General features: G+C 56.2%; 2 protein-coding genes across 2 annotated transcripts in view; one reads left to right on the top strand and one right to left on the bottom strand.

Moving 5' to 3' along the window:
* The window catches only part of ROBO3 (roundabout guidance receptor 3), an 18,153-nt gene extending 13,515 nt beyond the window's left edge, over positions 1-4,638 (top strand). The window contains exons 17-26 of the mRNA XM_015571334.1: positions 676-727; positions 810-852; positions 1,048-1,187; positions 1,479-1,673; positions 1,771-1,909; positions 2,069-2,284; positions 2,745-2,896; positions 2,995-3,102; positions 3,304-3,465; positions 3,919-4,638. Coding sequence (XP_015426820.1) covers positions 676-727; positions 810-852; positions 1,048-1,187; positions 1,479-1,673; positions 1,771-1,909; positions 2,069-2,284; positions 2,745-2,896; positions 2,995-3,102; positions 3,304-3,465; positions 3,919-4,151 — 1,440 coding nt within the window. The 3' untranslated portion in view covers positions 4,152-4,638. The remainder of the gene's footprint in view (positions 1-675; positions 728-809; positions 853-1,047; positions 1,188-1,478; positions 1,674-1,770; positions 1,910-2,068; positions 2,285-2,744; positions 2,897-2,994; positions 3,103-3,303; positions 3,466-3,918) is intronic.
* A 1,764-nt stretch (positions 4,639-6,402) lies between these two features.
* ROBO4 (roundabout guidance receptor 4) overlaps positions 6,403-15,957 on the bottom strand; it is a 16,588-nt gene continuing 7,033 nt past the window's right edge. The window contains exons 11-18 of the mRNA XM_006775105.2: positions 15,098-15,234; positions 14,718-14,981; positions 9,994-10,101; positions 9,664-9,799; positions 9,305-9,550; positions 8,828-9,186; positions 7,211-7,417; positions 6,403-7,095 (exon numbers count right to left, since the gene is read on the bottom strand). Of these exons, the coding sequence (XP_006775168.2) occupies positions 7,260-7,417; positions 8,828-9,186; positions 9,305-9,550; positions 9,664-9,799; positions 9,994-10,101; positions 14,718-14,981; positions 15,098-15,234 (1,408 nt within the window). The 3' untranslated portion in view covers positions 6,403-7,095; positions 7,211-7,259. The remainder of the gene's footprint in view (positions 7,096-7,210; positions 7,418-8,827; positions 9,187-9,304; positions 9,551-9,663; positions 9,800-9,993; positions 10,102-14,717; positions 14,982-15,097; positions 15,235-15,957) is intronic.

Raw genomic sequence — 15,957 nt, 5'->3', positions numbered from 1 at the left:
GGGAGAGGAGCGGGGCCGGGAGGGGGCGGGACCTGAGCCTGGGAAGGGGTAAGACTTAACCCTGAAGACGCCAAGGGAGGAGAGAGCAGGCTCTGCAGTCAGCCCGGCTGGTGTGGTTCAGTGGTTGAGCATCGACCTATGAACCAGGAGGTCACGGTTGGATTCCTGGTCAGAGCACAGGTCCGGGTTGTGGGCTCCAACTAAGTGTGGGGTGCTGATCCATGATTCTCATCATTGATGTTTCTATCTCTCTCTTTTCCTTCCTCTCTGAAATCAATAAAAATATTTTTAAAAATAAATAAAGGGGGTGAGTCTAAGAAGACATACTCGTGAGGGTTGGGCCTGGTAGGAGGGGTGTGGCCAGGACCCAGGCAATACCTGAGCCAGGGTTTGGGTGGAAAGGCCCCGCTGCTACCCTCTCAGTCCCCCACCCCCACCCCCTTCCGGCGCATCTGGAGAGATCTGAGAGCATCTAGACCAGCGGTTCCCAGTCTTGGCTACACATGGGAATCACCTGGGGAGCTTTAGGAAAATACTAATGCCCGAGTCCCTCTCACTCCTAGCGATTCTGATGAAATCGGTCCAGGGTGCAGCCCGAGTGGCGGAATTGGGACGGGCGGGCGGAGGAGTGGACAAGAGGGTGGCTATTTCTGACCCTTTTTCCATTCCCCTCTCCTTTCTCCCATGGGATCCTTTCTGGAAGCCTCCTTCGCCTACACGCCTGCAGGTGAGCCACCACTGACTGCCCTGTGGGGTTCACACCCCAGCCCGGGCTCTTCTCTCATCCAGTCTCCCCTCATCTTCCCCAGTGTCCTTCCCACACTCGGAGGGCCTTTCGGGAGCCAGTTCCAGGTAATTCGCTCAACTTCCTTCCCAGGGATAGTCCCCTCCAGGGACAGGCCGCACCCCTTCCTCTCCAGGCCTCACTGCCTCCTCAGCTGACGTGCCCACCACCCCACTTCTCCCCCCTCCCCCCATTGCCCCTGCCTCCTCTACTTCCCAGGCCTTCCGGGCTGTCCACCCCAGTGTCCACATGCTCTCCCCCAGGCCACCCGGGGGCCTCGGCCCTGCTCCCTACCCTTGGCTGGCAGACTCCTGGCCCCACCCATCTCGAAGCCCCTCTGCCCAGGAACCCCGGGGGGGCTGCTGCCCCAGCAATCCCGACCCAGACGACAGATATTACAATGGTGAGGAGTTCTCCTTCCCTCGGGAGCCCGTGTGGCCCCGGCACCTTCTCTCCACTCCACCTACCGGGGTACACTGCAGGGAGCCCCAGTGCTCCTGAGGTTGGTCAGTCCTCAGGAGGATGTGAGTGGGGGTGTCCCTCTGGCCCCACCTGTACCCTGGTTTGGGAGTAAGGTTTGGGGTGGGGGAAGAAGCGACCCGGTGGGGTTTCCTTTTGCCCTCCATTCTCCTGTTGTCCTGTTTCTCTGTGTCCGCCCTGCCTCCTCCCTGGGCCCCCTCTTTCTCCTCCTCAGAAGCTGGGATCTCCCTGTACCTGGCTCAGACGGCCCGGGGCGCGGCCGCCTCCCCCGAGGGTCCTGTCTACAGCACCATTGACCCAGCCGGGGAGGAGCTGCAGACCTTCCATGGGGGCTTCCCCCCAAACTCCTCCGGGGACCCGAGCACCTGGAGCCAGTATGCGCCCCCGGAATGGAGCCAGGGGGACAGCGGTAGGCCTCCCGGGCCTCTCGCCCCACACTCCTCGGGACCTGGCCCAGCATTTGCTTCTGACAGGTCTCACCTCTGCCCCTTTCCTGCTCTGCTCAGGGCCCAGGGCCGGCAAAGCGAAGCTTCTGGGGAAACCTGTGCAGATGCCCTCCCTCAACTGGCCAGAAGCCCTGCCCCCACCGCCTCCTTCCTGTGAACTGAGCTGCCTCCAGGGGCCTGAGGAGGACCTCGAGGGCGGGTAAGGATGCTTCTGGCTGCAGATGTCCTGTGCATGGGACCAGCCCTGGCCGCCTGCTGAGAGGGCAGAGAGCTGGAGAGGAAGGGAGCTGGCAACTGGAGGGCCCAGGAAGGATATGGAAGCTCCTCATTCACCCTCACCTCCTGCCTCTTTCCCCAGCTCAGAGCCAGGAGAGTGGTGTCCCCCGGTGGTGCCTGAGAGGAGCCACCTGGCCGAGCCCAGTTCCAGCGGAGGGTGCTTGGTTCCTGTGTCCCGAGGGGAGACCCCCTCCCCTACACCTTCCTATGGACAGCAGTCCACAGCCACTCTCACCCCATCACCTCCCGACCCTCCGCAGCCCCTCACTGACATTCCCCATCTCCACCAGATGCCCAGGTAGGGAGGCACATGGTACCTTGCACGTTATAGGCCCTCGGCACACATCTGTTCAGTGGATGGATGGATGGATGGATGGATGGATGGATGGATGGATGGAAGGATGGATGGATGGATGGATGGAAGGATGGATGGAAGGATGGATGGATGGATGGATGGAAGGATGGATGGGTGGATCTGGGGTGCATGAGGGTGGAAGTATGATTTGGGAAGAAACCTGGAGACTAACAAGACCTCTCACTCCCTTCAGACTGTTTCTCCCTCGGAGGGAATTTGCCAGCTCCCGGGAGCGTTTCAAAGACATGGCTTTCCTCATGTTCCACTAGCTCGGGAGCCTGGTGGGGGCGGCCGTGTCTTGTTCATTTGAGTATTAGGCCGAGTGTCTAACACAGTGCCTGGCACACAGTAGGTGCTTAGTGTTTGTTGAGAGAACAAGTGCTAAGGCCTTATGTCCTTGCAGGAGGCTGCCCCTTGAGCCCAGTTCCCCACTCAGTGTGTCCCAGCCCACTCTGAACAGCCAGGAGGTGAGGCCTGCTGGCCCCGGGGCTGGCCCCACAGCGGCCTATCACTTCAGTGCCAGCCCTGTCCCTAGCACCGCCAGCAGTGCCCCAGGTGAGTCTACAGAACCCTCACCTCATCCCACCGCCTCCTGAAGTCCCTTCTAGACCTTCTCTCTTACCTGCTCCTCTTCCCTTCTCCTAACGCTACAGGGAGAACCCGGCAGGCACCGAGGGAGATGACTCCGCCACTTCAAGGGCCCCGCGCCCATCGGAAGAAACCCAAGGCCGTGCCCTACCGGCGGGAGCACAGTCCTGGGGGTGAGGGGCCATGGGTCTGGGGGTGGAGACAGTAGCGGACATGGGCAGAAACCAAGGGGGGGCTCTGAAGGCTGGAGGTGGGGAGCAGGCAAACCCACATCCTGGGCTGTTCATTCACAGCCTCCTGGCGCCAGGGAATGGGAGTGGGAGGGACTGGTACCAGGGGAGTGGGACCCTCTGCTGAAACAGGCCTCTCCCCAGACTTGCCCCCACCGCCCTTGCCGCCACCAGAGGAAGAGACAGGCTGGGCCTCAGGGCTGAGAGCAGCAGGCAGCATGTCCTCCTTGGAACGGGAGCGCAGCGGGGAGAGAAGAGGGGTGCAGGGGGCGCCCCTGGGGGCCCATCGGGGACCCCTCCCGGATGGTAAGGAGGCCAGGGCGGGCTGGAGGGCGCGGCTATAGAAGGTGGGCTTTAGGACTGGAGTACAGTGCAGACGGGGCCGATGATGGGCTAGTTTCAACCCAGCTCACCCCTCTCTTTCATTGGGTTCATGCATTTGATCCACATCGGAGGCACTTGTCTCTCCAGCTGCCTCTGAGCAAAATCCCCTGAGGTTCCCCAGTCGTATCCTTTCTGAGGACCAGCCTCAGTGAGAGGAGAACAGGGGTGGGTGTTCCCTGCAGGGTTCTGAGCGTGTGTGATGTCAAGGCCCTGTACTGGCCGCTCTGCTTCTCAACCCCAGGATGGCCTGAGCCCTTTGCCTGCCCTCAACTCTCCTTCCAGAGGTGGGAGGAGGGTAGGGTGGCACAGGAGGGGGCCAGGAGTGGCGTCCTGCCCCCTGCCTGGGCCCAGCTACTCTTTTCTCTTGTGCTGCAGAGGAGGCCTGGCTCCCTTACAGCCGGCCAAGCTTCCTGTCCCGGGGCCAGGCCGCCAGCACCTGCTCCACCGCCAGCAACTCTTCCAGGGGCTCCGGCAGCTCTCGGGGCTCCCGGGGCCCTGGCCGGAGCCGCAGCCGCAGCCGGAGCCAGAGCCAGAGCCAAAGGCCCGGACGGAAATGCCGAGAGGTGGGGGCTAGGGGTGGAGAAACTGCGAGTGGAGGACAGGGATGACTGGGAAGAGGGAGATAGAGAAGGGCTTGCAGGGGAAGTGTGGACAGGAGGCGGCCCAGCGAGTGAGGGGCTGGGGGAGTCTTGGGGAACAGTGACAAAGGGTGAAGGCAGATGCCACAGTGCAGAGGAGGCTGGGCTCCAGAGAAGTGGGTCGGGGAGGCGGGTGAGAAATCAGCCTGGCGATCGCCTCCCGTGGTCTGTTTGCTGTGGGCCAGGCCTTGCCATCCAGCCTGTGCGTCTCTCTCTAGGAGCCAAGATAACGCCTGATGGAGAATCAGCAGATCCGTGGGGGAAAGGCTTGTCCCGGGCCCGGAGCCCGGATGGGAGCCCCTCCCCTGGTAAATGAGGGGGTGCAAAGAGGAGGAGGAGGGGTCTCTTCCCTCCCGGCAGTGATGGTGGGGCTCCCTGAGGACCGGCTGAGAAGCCAGGAGACAGCTCTTCCGTTTCCATCCTACCGACCTGAGACCCGTTTGTAAAAAAGACAATAAAGAGTTGAAGTGACGTGCTGGGCCATCGTCCGGTTTCGCACGGGATACAGGGCAGGAGGGGCCACTAGGGGGTGTATATCAGGGCCCTTCCTTTTGAACTTCTGTCAAAACTCTAGGTGAGGACTGGGCTAAGAGACCCCGCCTGTCCCGCCTCCTGAAGTAGCTGAAGTCACTGTCCCCCCCCCCAGTGACAACCAGAAAGACTTTCCAAATAACGAACCGCGAGAAACTTGTCCTGTCCTCGGAGAGCTAAGTCAGGCCCTCCCTTCGTGCCTCCTCTGGGTGCTGCTTCTTTCTTGCGAGGAAATATGCCCGCGTAATAATAACTTTTAAACTCAAAGGAAGGAGGAGCTCATGGGGGAACCCTGGTCAAGAGGGGAAAACAGGCCCTGACCCAGTTTGCTCAGTGGTTAGAGCACCAGCCCACGGACCCAAGGATCTCGATTTGATTCCCGGTCAAACCTTGGTTGCAGGCTCAATCCCTGGCCCCAGACGGGGTGCATGTAGGAGGCAACCAATCGATGTCTCTCTCTCCCCTTCCTCCCTCCCACTCTGTCTGAGAATCAACGGAAGAACATCCTCAGCTGAGCGTTAAAAAAAAAAAGAGGAATCGGCTTTCCAAACCTCTGAGCCCCTCCTCATGGAGGGTGTGTGCGAACAGGCACCTCCTGGCAGGTTCGGCCCAGATGGGATGGTTTGGCTGGCACAGAATTTTAAACTATCTTGGCCGTGGGTGCCAGGGTCCCCATCATTCCCCCACGCACAGCCAGTGCCACTCGCAGGTAAAGCTGAGGCCTGTTTCCTTCCCGTTTGCTCTCCCCCGACTCAGGGACCCCCCCTGGGATCTCGGGATTGCCACTGCCCGCATGCCCAGGCTCTGACCGCTCCTGCCACTTCGTCCTAAGTGGGTACAACCCCTTTCTCTCCTTCGGGCTAGCAGACATGGTTGGAATATTTTTTAAAGGAATGTTACCAGGAAACTAAAAGAAAAGCAGATTCCCGGAAAGGAAAATCAGTAGGAGAGGAAGAATGGTTATTTGCAGTGCGGTTCCCTCCTCCAAGGTCACACCCTCCAGCCCAGACTGGCCAGGCCAGGGTAGTCCGGGCAGCACCGTCCCCGGGCCCCTCCTTCTCAGCCTCCAAAGGAGCGTGGCCTCCAGTAGAGCCACAGGGCTTTGGGGGATGATCACCCCCTCTCGGGGCCCTTTCCAATGGGCCCTCCCTGAAGGCATCTTCCTGTGACCCTGCTCATGCTTATCCCCCCCAACCTGAGGATTCTGCCCTTGACCTTTCCTGCCACGTGGGAGAGACGCCGTCACCTGCTCCCCTCCGCTGTCTGTGGCGGAGGCCCCGGGAGTCCCGAGCCACCACTGGTTTGCTCTGTGGTTCTGGTGGAAGGATGTGCACCAGCCAATCATGACAGGTGGCTCTACCTTTGGTGGGATGAGCTACTTTGTTTTAAGAAACCACCTGGGACTGGTCTCTGGGGAGGGGGCTGGGGCGGCTGGAGGCAGGAGTTGTCTTCTCGGGAACAGTTGCCAAGACCAGCAGGCCCTGACCATGCCCAGCCCTCCCTTGCCTGGGTCCTGCTTCCAATCGGATGGATGAACATAATTCTCCCCTTAGTTCCTGGACAGGGATGAGTGACATGGCCCAGTGTCAGCGAATGCCTGCTCCCTTTCCAGTTCAGGCAATTCTTTCTCTATCTCCACGTGCCCCCCTCTCCCCGCCAAACGACGCTCCGGGAAAAGAGCTCACAGAACTCAGGGCATTGCCATGTCATAGTATTAATTCCTTGGGCTCACTTGACAGCAGTGTGGGGAGGGTGGTTTTGTCCCCATTCCCCACCTCCCGCCCTGGAGCTCCCTCCCTGGTCCGCCTGGGACTTTGCCCTGGTGTTGGGTTGGGCCTCGTGGCTCAGGGCTCTGCTCTGTATCTCCTTTACATGGTGTGTGTGTGGGGGTGGTGGGGGGGTGGTGGAGCCCCTCTACGGAACACGGTCCAGTGAGGCTGAGGGGAGGCTTGAGGAGCCCCTTCCTCCACGGCCCACCCCCACAAGCTGCCGCTGCTCCCCAGAAAGACCCCTGGCTCCCCCATGTCTCATGATCCCCGTGGGTGGGAGAGCAGGAGATGGGCTGCTCCTTGAGCCAGACAGTTTGGTTGTGGGGTTGGGCAGAGCCGAGGACAAGCAAGGCGCCAGGTGGAGACCGTTCTCCGCTCCGGGGGCTCCGGGTCTGCTTTGCTGTGACTGTGTGTTTCTTCATTCCTGTTCACGGTCGAGGAGGGCGAGCTCTCCTGGAGGCCAGATGTACCCAAGGGCAGAGATGCACCGACCAAGATCTGCAGTCCAGGGCCCAGCCCTCCTCAGGGCCCGTGGCTGATAGGAGAGGGAGTTCTGAGTCTCTTCTTGGGGGGCTGGGGTGGGGAGTCTCGGGGACATGCCTCAGGGCGAGTCTCTAGGAGAATTGGAGGAGAGTGGAGTCATCCCCCTGCTCCTTGTGTCTCCTGAAGACCCCCGGCTCCCTCACGGCTCCACCCAGAACCACACAAGCCAGGCAGACGGACACTTACGGCCAGCCTTGGGGGCAGCGCAGCGGAGATGGCTTCTCTGGGGAGAGTTCTAAGAGTCGGGGGGCCAGGGCGGCAGCCCTCTGCCCAGTCGCTGGATGTGGCTGTTCTCCAGGTCCTCCAGCCAGTCTGACCTCCACTCCCACAGGGGCAGGGAGAGGGTGCGAGTCAGCAAGCGGTCATCCCGGGGGGAGGGGGGCGATGAGGCTCCTGTGTGGGGGCAGAGATATCTGTGGAGGGTTGGCCTTCACCCCTGGGAACCGGTTTAGGGAACAAAGCTTGGGGCCAACTCAAAGCAGACACCCAACCCTAAGTGCAATCTAACCCCAACTTGGCCCATCAGTCTCAGTGTCTCTGGCCCCAGGGACAGGAACCATTCGTTTCTTTAGAGAGAGTGTTTCGAACTGGCCTTTGCCCATCCTCTCCCACTCCCCGCGTCCTCCTCTCCCTCCGTTAGGGGAACTTCTGCCCTGGATAACCCTTGCTCTCTCGTGCATCACAAGCCATAGGGCAGAGTTAGGGTTCATACAACGGGAACAGGGGATCTGATAGAGCAGATGAGGCAGGGAACAGCTAAGGGGAGCCCTGACTGCCTCTGTGGACATGGAGATGATGGTCCCACTCCACTAGACAGTGAAGGGTGAGCCCGGTGGCTCCTTCCCACATGGCGGGGGTAGGGGGGGGTAAGAGGAGACAGAACGTCCCACAGTGAGGAGGAACCTGAACACTGGGCTGGAGTGAACCACAGGGGCTGGAGCCACCCTTCCTGGAGACCCCTGTCTGGGTGAGGCGGGGCAGGGGCCTTCAGGTAGGGGGGTGGGTCGCACTTGGCTGCCTGCAGGCTTCAGACTTGAACAGTCGGTCCCTGTTCTCAGGGGGTGACCTTGGGCAAGTTAATAAGCCTGATTGACTTACAGTTTCCTCATTTGGAAAAGAATAAAGAGCATTCCCCCTAGAGGGGTCATTGAATGCATGCACAGTGCTTATCCTAGAGCAGTGATGGTGAACCTTTTGAGCTCTGCATGTCAGCCTTTTGAAAAACCCTAACTTAACTCGGTGCCTTGTCACATATAGAAATTTTTTGACATTTGGCCAAAACCGGTTTGGCTCAGTGGATAGAGCGTTGGCCTGCGGACTGAAAGGTCCCAGGTTCGATTCCGGTCAAGGGCATGTACCTGGGTTGCGGGCACATCCCCAGTAGGAGATGTGCAGGAGGCAGCTGATCGATGTTTCTAACTCTCTATCTCTCTCCCTTCCTCTCTGTAAAAAATCAATAAAATATATTAAAGAAAAGAAAAGAAATTTTTTGATATTTGCAACCATAGTAAAACAAGGATTTATATTTTTGGTATTTATTTTATATATTTAAATGCCATTTAACAAGGAAAAATCAACCAAAAAAATGAGTTGACATCATCTCCATGTCAACAGTGTCATAGGTTCGCCGTCACTGGCCTAGAGCCTGGGAGGCAGTCATCATTGAATGAAAACTGGCTGTTCTGAGGACAATGACAAAGACCGTGAGGAAGACCATGGCTAGGAACGTGGCCTCCTGGTTGGGAAGAAGGGGGTCTTACAGGGGCTGCGCCCACGCCAAGGGGTGAGGGTGAGCTGACGTACCTGTGAAGACGCAGTCCGCCTCCCTGGGCTCCAGACCAAAGCCAAGGCTGTCCACGGCCACTGCCAGGGCCCGTGCGAAGTGGGCATCGGCCAGGAAGGAGCCGTCCGAGGAGCTGACCAGGCTGGCTCTGGCACTGGGGGCATTGTCCTCAGAGGCTGAGCCCCAGCCATTGGCCAGGGAGCCCTCACTGGGGGTGGGGGTGAGGCAGGGCCGAGGTGGGCACAGCAAACTCCCCACCTCGGACCCTACCCCTCCGGCAGCTCTGCCCATGTCTGCCAGCTCTGAAGCTGTGGGAACGCTGATGTACCCGTAGGTGCTGGGGGGTGAAGGAGCCCTTGGCATAGGAGAGACGCTGTTCCTAGGAGGAGGCAACATGGGAGACAGTAGGATTGTTGAGGTGCGGTAGGGCGGGACCATTCCTCCGGGAAGAGTGGGACGAGGCAGGGACAAGCATACTGTAATACGGGCCTACTCACCTGGGGGTCTCCTCACCCTCACTGAGCTCCAGGCACAGGGCCACCTCCTCAGGAGTCAGCACACTGTCCTGATCCTCCTCCAGGGATGACAGCGAAGAGCTGGACAGGCGACTGGAGGTTGGGCTGGGACCGGACAGGGAGGAGGCCCGGTGGCTGGAGTGGCTGGCGGTACTGGAGGGCCTGCAGGTGGGGGTGAGGGCTGTTGACAGGGGGTGAGGGGAGGGAGCTCGGGGCTCTGCCACGTGCCTGATGGGGTGAGACAGATGGCAGGATGGTTAGTGGGGTCCTTCCAGCCCCTGTCCACCCCTCCCTCACCGCATCCCACCCTACCCCGGCTTTTGGACCCCATGCCCTCTTACTGGGTCTGTTGATTCTGAGTGGGGGGTTCATGAGAAGAGAGGGGTGCTGGCGAGAGAGGACAAGTCAGCTCGCTGGAGGAGCTGAGGATCTGCGGTCCCAGGGCCCGCCAGGCAACCAGAGTTCGGGGCACGGGTCCTGGGGAACAATAGCCTGGGCATGAGAATAGCGGAACCCCCATCAGCCCCTCACCCCAGCCTGCCCCCTGCCCAGCCCTCCCCTCAGCTTCCTGCCCCTACACCCCACCCGTCAGCTTCCTCAAGGACAGCGGAAGCCGGCTGTAGGGGCTGGTGGGCCCCTGTACCCCACCTCACCGCCTCACTTCCTCTCACCTGGGCTTTGGGAAAGATTCTTGGAGCCTTTATTTCCTGCCTCCCAGGCGCAGAGCTCCATAGGGGGGCTGCCCCGGAGCAGCGGGGAGCTGTTGGCCTGGTGCAGCTCTGCAAAGGGAGAGTTGGCCGTTGAGGGACAAGCCAGGGTGGGCCTGTCAGACCCCAACCTCAGGCTCCAGCATCGGCTTCGTCATTCAGTTACGCTTTAAGGCCCCTGAACAAAGAGAAAAGAGGGAAGAACCGCCCTCCCTCTTCTCCTCCCCTTCCCACCTTCAGCCAGGCAGCTGTGAGAGGGTGGGAGGAGCCCCAGGCTTGGAGTAAAAATATGGGCTCTCGAAGCCCAGCTGGGCCAGGCAGTCGCTGCGTGCCCTCAGGTAGATCCATGAACCTTTCTGAGCCTGTTTCATTTGTAAACACCCACGGCAAGTGATGGCTTTTCCAATTAAATAAACACAGATCAGAACGTTCCTGGCACCTAATAGCTTTCTTCCCTTTACTGGATGTATTGCCATCTTCCCGATCTCTGTAGCCTCACACGGCTACTCTTCTCGGTAGTATTGGCTCCTTCTTCTCTTGGAGAGAATCTATTCATTTCCACTCTTCACATTATGGAAATCTCACGTGGTTCTGGCTGGGCCTGCCCTGAGCAACCTGAGCGTCTCTCACCTGGGGACATGGGTTAGACCAGCGGTTCTCAATCTGTGGGTCGCGACCCCTTTGAGGGTCGAACGACCCTTTCACAGGGGTCGCCGAAGACCATCGGAAAACACACATATAATTACAGATTGTTTTGTGATTCATCACTATGCTTTCATTATGTTCCATTTGTAACAATGAAAATACATCCTGCATATCAGATATTTACATGACGATTCATAACAGTAGCAAAACTACAGTTATGAAGTAGCAACGAAAATAATGTTATGGTTGGGGGTCACCACAACATGAGGAACTGTATTAAAGGGTCGCGGCGTTAGGAAGGCTGAGAACCACTGGGTTAGACTGTCATGAATGGGTAAGACAGAAAAAAGTCACCCGAGACCAGGCCAGGTGTGAAGGAAGAGGCACTTTAGAGTAGGACGATGTTTTGGTCTCACCCAGAGAGGCAATGCCCTGCCCATAGATAGTCAATATTTGTTGGCTAAACGAGTGAATGAAGGATGCTGTTAGAGATGTAGGTGTAAACACATACAGACGTGACTCCCACTTAGGGTGAACCACACTTCGAGACCAGGCTGAGTGAACTCTGACAATAGGGAAGCCGAGGTCACTGAAAGGACGGACCCAGCCACATACAATGCTTCCTGGTCAGGCCCAAACCCAGGTGATCTAAGTTTAAACCAGAGAGGAACTGGGTAATGTAAATAGGAAATAACAGATTTTCCCCAGACCAGGAACCAGAGCAAAGGAGGAGAGAAACAGCCTTCAGATTAGTGTCCCATGATCAGAAGCCCAGACCAGAGGCCAGGCAGGACCCTGGAGGCAGAGCTGCCTAGTCGGTCTCATCCTAAAGCCTTGGGGGCCACCATGGCCAGTTCAGAGCAAGGACAAGACTAAGACCCCACCTGGGCCCTGGGAGTCCATGGACAATGGCCAGATCTTCTGAGCCACTGGGATAAAAACCCACACAATGGCTGGACTTCCTCTTTTGAAGTTCGCTTTCATACTTCGGCTGATTTGGTTTGTGTACATTTCCTTTCGTTGAATGACCTAGTACCTGGCTTTGTAACTAAGCTCAGAAGTAGAGACACAGGTTGGCTGGCTGGTTGGTTGTATGGAAAAGGAAGGAAGCCCTATACCTAGTACCTGGCTTTGTAACTAAGCTCAGAAATGGAGACACAGGTTGGCTGGCTGGCTGGCTGGTTGGTTGTATAGAAAAGGAAGGAAGCCCTAACCGGTTTGGCTCAGGGGATAGGGCGTCGGCCTGCAGACTGAAGGGTCCCAGGTTCGATTCCGGTCAAGGGCATGTGCCTTGGTTTCAGGCACATCCCCTGTGGGGGGTGTGCAGGAGGCAGCTGATTGATGTTTCTCTCATTGATGTTTCTAATTCTCTATCCCTCATTCTTTAAAATCAATAAAAACATTAAAAAAAAAACACTTTAAAGATGGCAAAATGACTAGTTTAGTAAAGAATGCCATGGCTTATTGGTGTTAAAAAAAATTCATTATTTTTTTCCCCATCCAATCTATTCATGAGCATTCAACTCATAACATCTCTATGAACCATGATTTGGAATAAAATAAACCAATTATAAAACTCTAACACTCTTTTGATTTACCTGTTAGTTTTGGATTATTTATACCACTGTGTTTTATCCATCACTTAACAAATTAAAAGGAACTGATATAGCCATAGTGGTTTGGCTCAGTGGATAGGGCGTTGGTCTGCAGACTGAAGGGTCCCAGGTTCGATTCCGGTCAAGGGAATGTGCCTTGGTTTCAGGCACATCCCCTGTGGGGGGTGTGCAGGAGGCAGCTGATTGATGTTTCTAATTCTCTATCCCTCGTTCTTCCTCTCTGTAAGAAATCAATAAATGTATTTTTTTAAAAAAAGAAAAAAGGAAAGGAAGGGAAAGGCCAATTCTGGAAAAGACCATGTTTGTCCCAGCCCTTTTCATTTCCTCTAAAGGACCCTGGTAAATAATAAGCCCCTCCCCTCTGGCTCGGAAATACTTGGATTTTAGTTTCAATGTTATTTGAATAAGAAACTAGGCAATAAAAATGTTATCAAGGTCAGGCCAAATCTCACTGGCCAGCCCTGAATTGCAATACATATTGGTTTGAATTAATGAGAATATTCGGTGTATGTATCTGACAAAGTACGGGGAACAAAGAACCTGGGATAATGGTTGAGATCCGGGAGAGTGTGATAATATCTATCATGGAGAAAAACCCCAACAAGAGTCAAACAGTAGGAAAAAGGAATAAGTAGGTTACGGGGAATAGGGGCACTGAGAGAGCCTGATCGTTTTAGGAAATGAAGACGCATCAGTCGTGGGCTAGGTGACAGCAGTGAGCCGACGCATGGCTCTGGACAAGGTCAGAGCATGATCTGCTGAGGACTAGCAGGGACGTGGTCCCACTGGGGATCAAACTTGTAACCTGGGCACGTGCCCTGACCGGGAATTGAACTGTGACCTCCTGATTCATAGGTCGATGCTCAACCACTGAACCACACTGGCTGGACGGAAAGCTGGTTTTTAAATGAGATTCATGCAACCTCTTTTTAGTTGGTATTTTATTACCACTCAGATTTTCTAATGCAATAGCTTTGAGGCAAAGCTGGAAAAAAAATGCCAGCTTCATTAATATTTAGAGACATACAATTTTGGATATTGGACAAGCTCCTAATTACTCTGAATCCACATTTGTTTTAATAAAAATTCGATTATAAACTTTAAAAAAATTGGCTGTTGAGCCTCTACTTATGAACCAGGAGGTCACAGTTCGATTCGTTGATTCCCAGTAGGGAGCATGTAGGAGGCAGCCAATCAATGATTCTCTCTCATCACTGATGTTTCTATCTCTCCCTCTCCCTTCCTCTCTGAAATCAATTAAACATATATTTTTTTAAAAATGGCTGTTGAGCATTTGTAAGTCTCACTCATCAGTACAGAAGGCTCATGAAGACAGCAGACAGGGTGCAGGCCAATGTTCGGAGATGGGAGAAAAGAGTCACTGAGAGGATAGGATTTCCCACGGACGCTCCCAGAGACAGTCAAAGTGGCCCCTGGGAGCAGACCACTCTGACTTCAGCTCTGAGTTCTGCCCCTTATAGACGTGGGATTTTGAATGAGTTACCCAAATCTGCTCCTCTTTACCTATCTGTGAAATTAGAGGAAATAATACCAAGTCAATATGTTGTGAGGCTTAAATAAAATAAATATAAGTAAAGCACCTAACATAGTGGTTGCTAAAGAAACAGACTAGCCTGGCTGGCGTGGCTCAGTGGTTCAGCATCGACCTATGAACCAGGAGGTCACGGTTTGATTCCTGGTCAGGGCACATGCCCGGGTTGAGGGCTTGATCCCCAGTAGGGAGCGTGCAGGAGGCAGCCGATCAATGATTCTCTCTCATTGATGTTTCTCTCTCTCTCTCCTTCTCCCTTCCACTCTGAAATCAATAAAAAATATATTAAAAAATAGAAAGAAACAGAGACCATAATGATGTTTCTCTGGGAAGTCAAAGCAGGATGCTGGGAGTCAGGAGAGATTTGGCAGAAAGGCACTGCTCCTCTGGGGAGCAAGCTGAGAGTCGGGCCTGGGCAGACTTGTGTGGAGCACAAGGGGAGTTGTTCCTGGGAACCAGAGCCTTGGTGCCAGCACTGGGCGCATTCTGGGCACATCCTGCCAGGTTCTGGAATGACTGTGTGCTGGTCAGGCACTTGTGTTAGACTTTGAGCCCTTAGGGGGCAAGGACCTTGTCTGGTGTCTCTTGGGCCCTGGTGCTCGCTTATCAACGTGTGGAGTTGAGCCGATTGCAGAGGCAAGGCCGCTCCTGGTGCGGCCAAACTGAAAACAGAGCCCGTGTAGAGAAAAGCTGAGGCCAGCATGGCCCTCGCCGAGTGCGTCAGTGATGGGGATCCAGGAGGACAGGCCAGTCAAAGCTGTGGGTGGGGTGCTACCCACACCTCCTGCCAGGGCCCAGGCCACATTCCCACCACATTCCCACTCCTGGGCCCTCCTCCCGCCTGCTCCGGGCTGGGTCTGCGACCCCGTCCTTACCTTGCTTCCTTTTGGCCTTCCAAGCCTCTGCGGGGGCCACAGAGAAGCGAGGGGAAGGGAGCCCCCGGCGGCTGCAGAGGCTGTCGGAACTGGGCCAGGGGCTGGAGAGCCGGGCCAGCTGGGGCCGGAGGTGCCTGAGAGCTGGGGCCTGGGGGCTTGGCCGGGCTGGGGGGCTGGAAGGCAGCTCAGCGATGAGGGAGCCATAAAAAGTGCGGGTGTCGGGAAGCAGGGGCACCCCGGGGCTGCGGGGATCCCAGGAGATCACTGCAATAAGACACAACAGGAGGGGTGATGGTGAGTCATCCTGCCTACATCTCCCTCCTCCAGCCCTGGGGTCTCTGTTCCACTGCCAGGCCCTGGCTGCCTCTGGGCATGCTCACAGGAGCGCCGGCGGTCTAATGGGTCCCGGGGGTCCACTCCCAGCCGGCTGCTAAGACTGCTGCTGCTGCTCAGGTCCCGGGAGCAGGAGGTGGATCGCCAAGTGTCTGCCAGCCAGGGGGAGTCGCTGTGGTCCATCCTGCAGCAATGAGGGGGAAGGGGGAGGCGGGGGAGGTGAGGAAGGGGGGAGGTAGGGACAAGGGCAGGAGAAACAACATAAAGCAAGAACCACGGGGTAGCCGAAGGAGGTGAGGAGATGGTGCTAGAACAGCGGTTCTCAACCTGTGGGTCGCGACCCCTTTGGGGGTCGAATGACCCTTTCACAGGGGTCGCCTAAGACCATCGGAAAACACATATATAATTACATATTGTTTTTGTGATTCATCACTATGCTTTAATTATGTTCCATTTGTAACAATGACATTGGGGGTCACCACCACATGAGGAACTGTATTAAAGGGTCGCGGCATTAGGAAGGTTGAGGACCACTGTGCTACAGGCTTTATTCTACCTACTTTGAAGCCCTTCCGACTCCTTAAAATCTCTGCACGGATGTCTCCAACTCAGTGCCCTTTCTTATCCTGGTTATCTGGGGAAGTCCAGGTTGCCCAGAGATAAGAGGCATTAAAAAGAAACAGCTGTGTGCTAAGATAAAAAGAATATCTCTCTGGAGCCAGACAAACCCAGTTTGAAAATCCCGGTTGGCAAAAAAAAAAATCCCCATTGGTCGCAGCCCAGCTGTGCATCCCTGGGAGCAAGCCTGTCAGCCTCTCTAAGCCCCAGTTCTCCATCTGAAAAAGTAACAACGCCCTTCCATATAGGGCTGAGGCTGTGCGCTGGGGCCAGTAAACGTGAGGTCATG

The sequence above is a fragment of the Myotis davidii genome, unplaced genomic scaffold (assembly GCF_000327345.1).
Source record: "Myotis davidii unplaced genomic scaffold, ASM32734v1 scaffold148, whole genome shotgun sequence".
NCBI classification, from domain to species: Eukaryota; Metazoa; Chordata; class Mammalia; order Chiroptera; family Vespertilionidae; genus Myotis; species Myotis davidii.
Note: the sequence above shows the minus strand (reverse complement) of the source record. Positions and strands in the feature narration are given on the sequence as shown.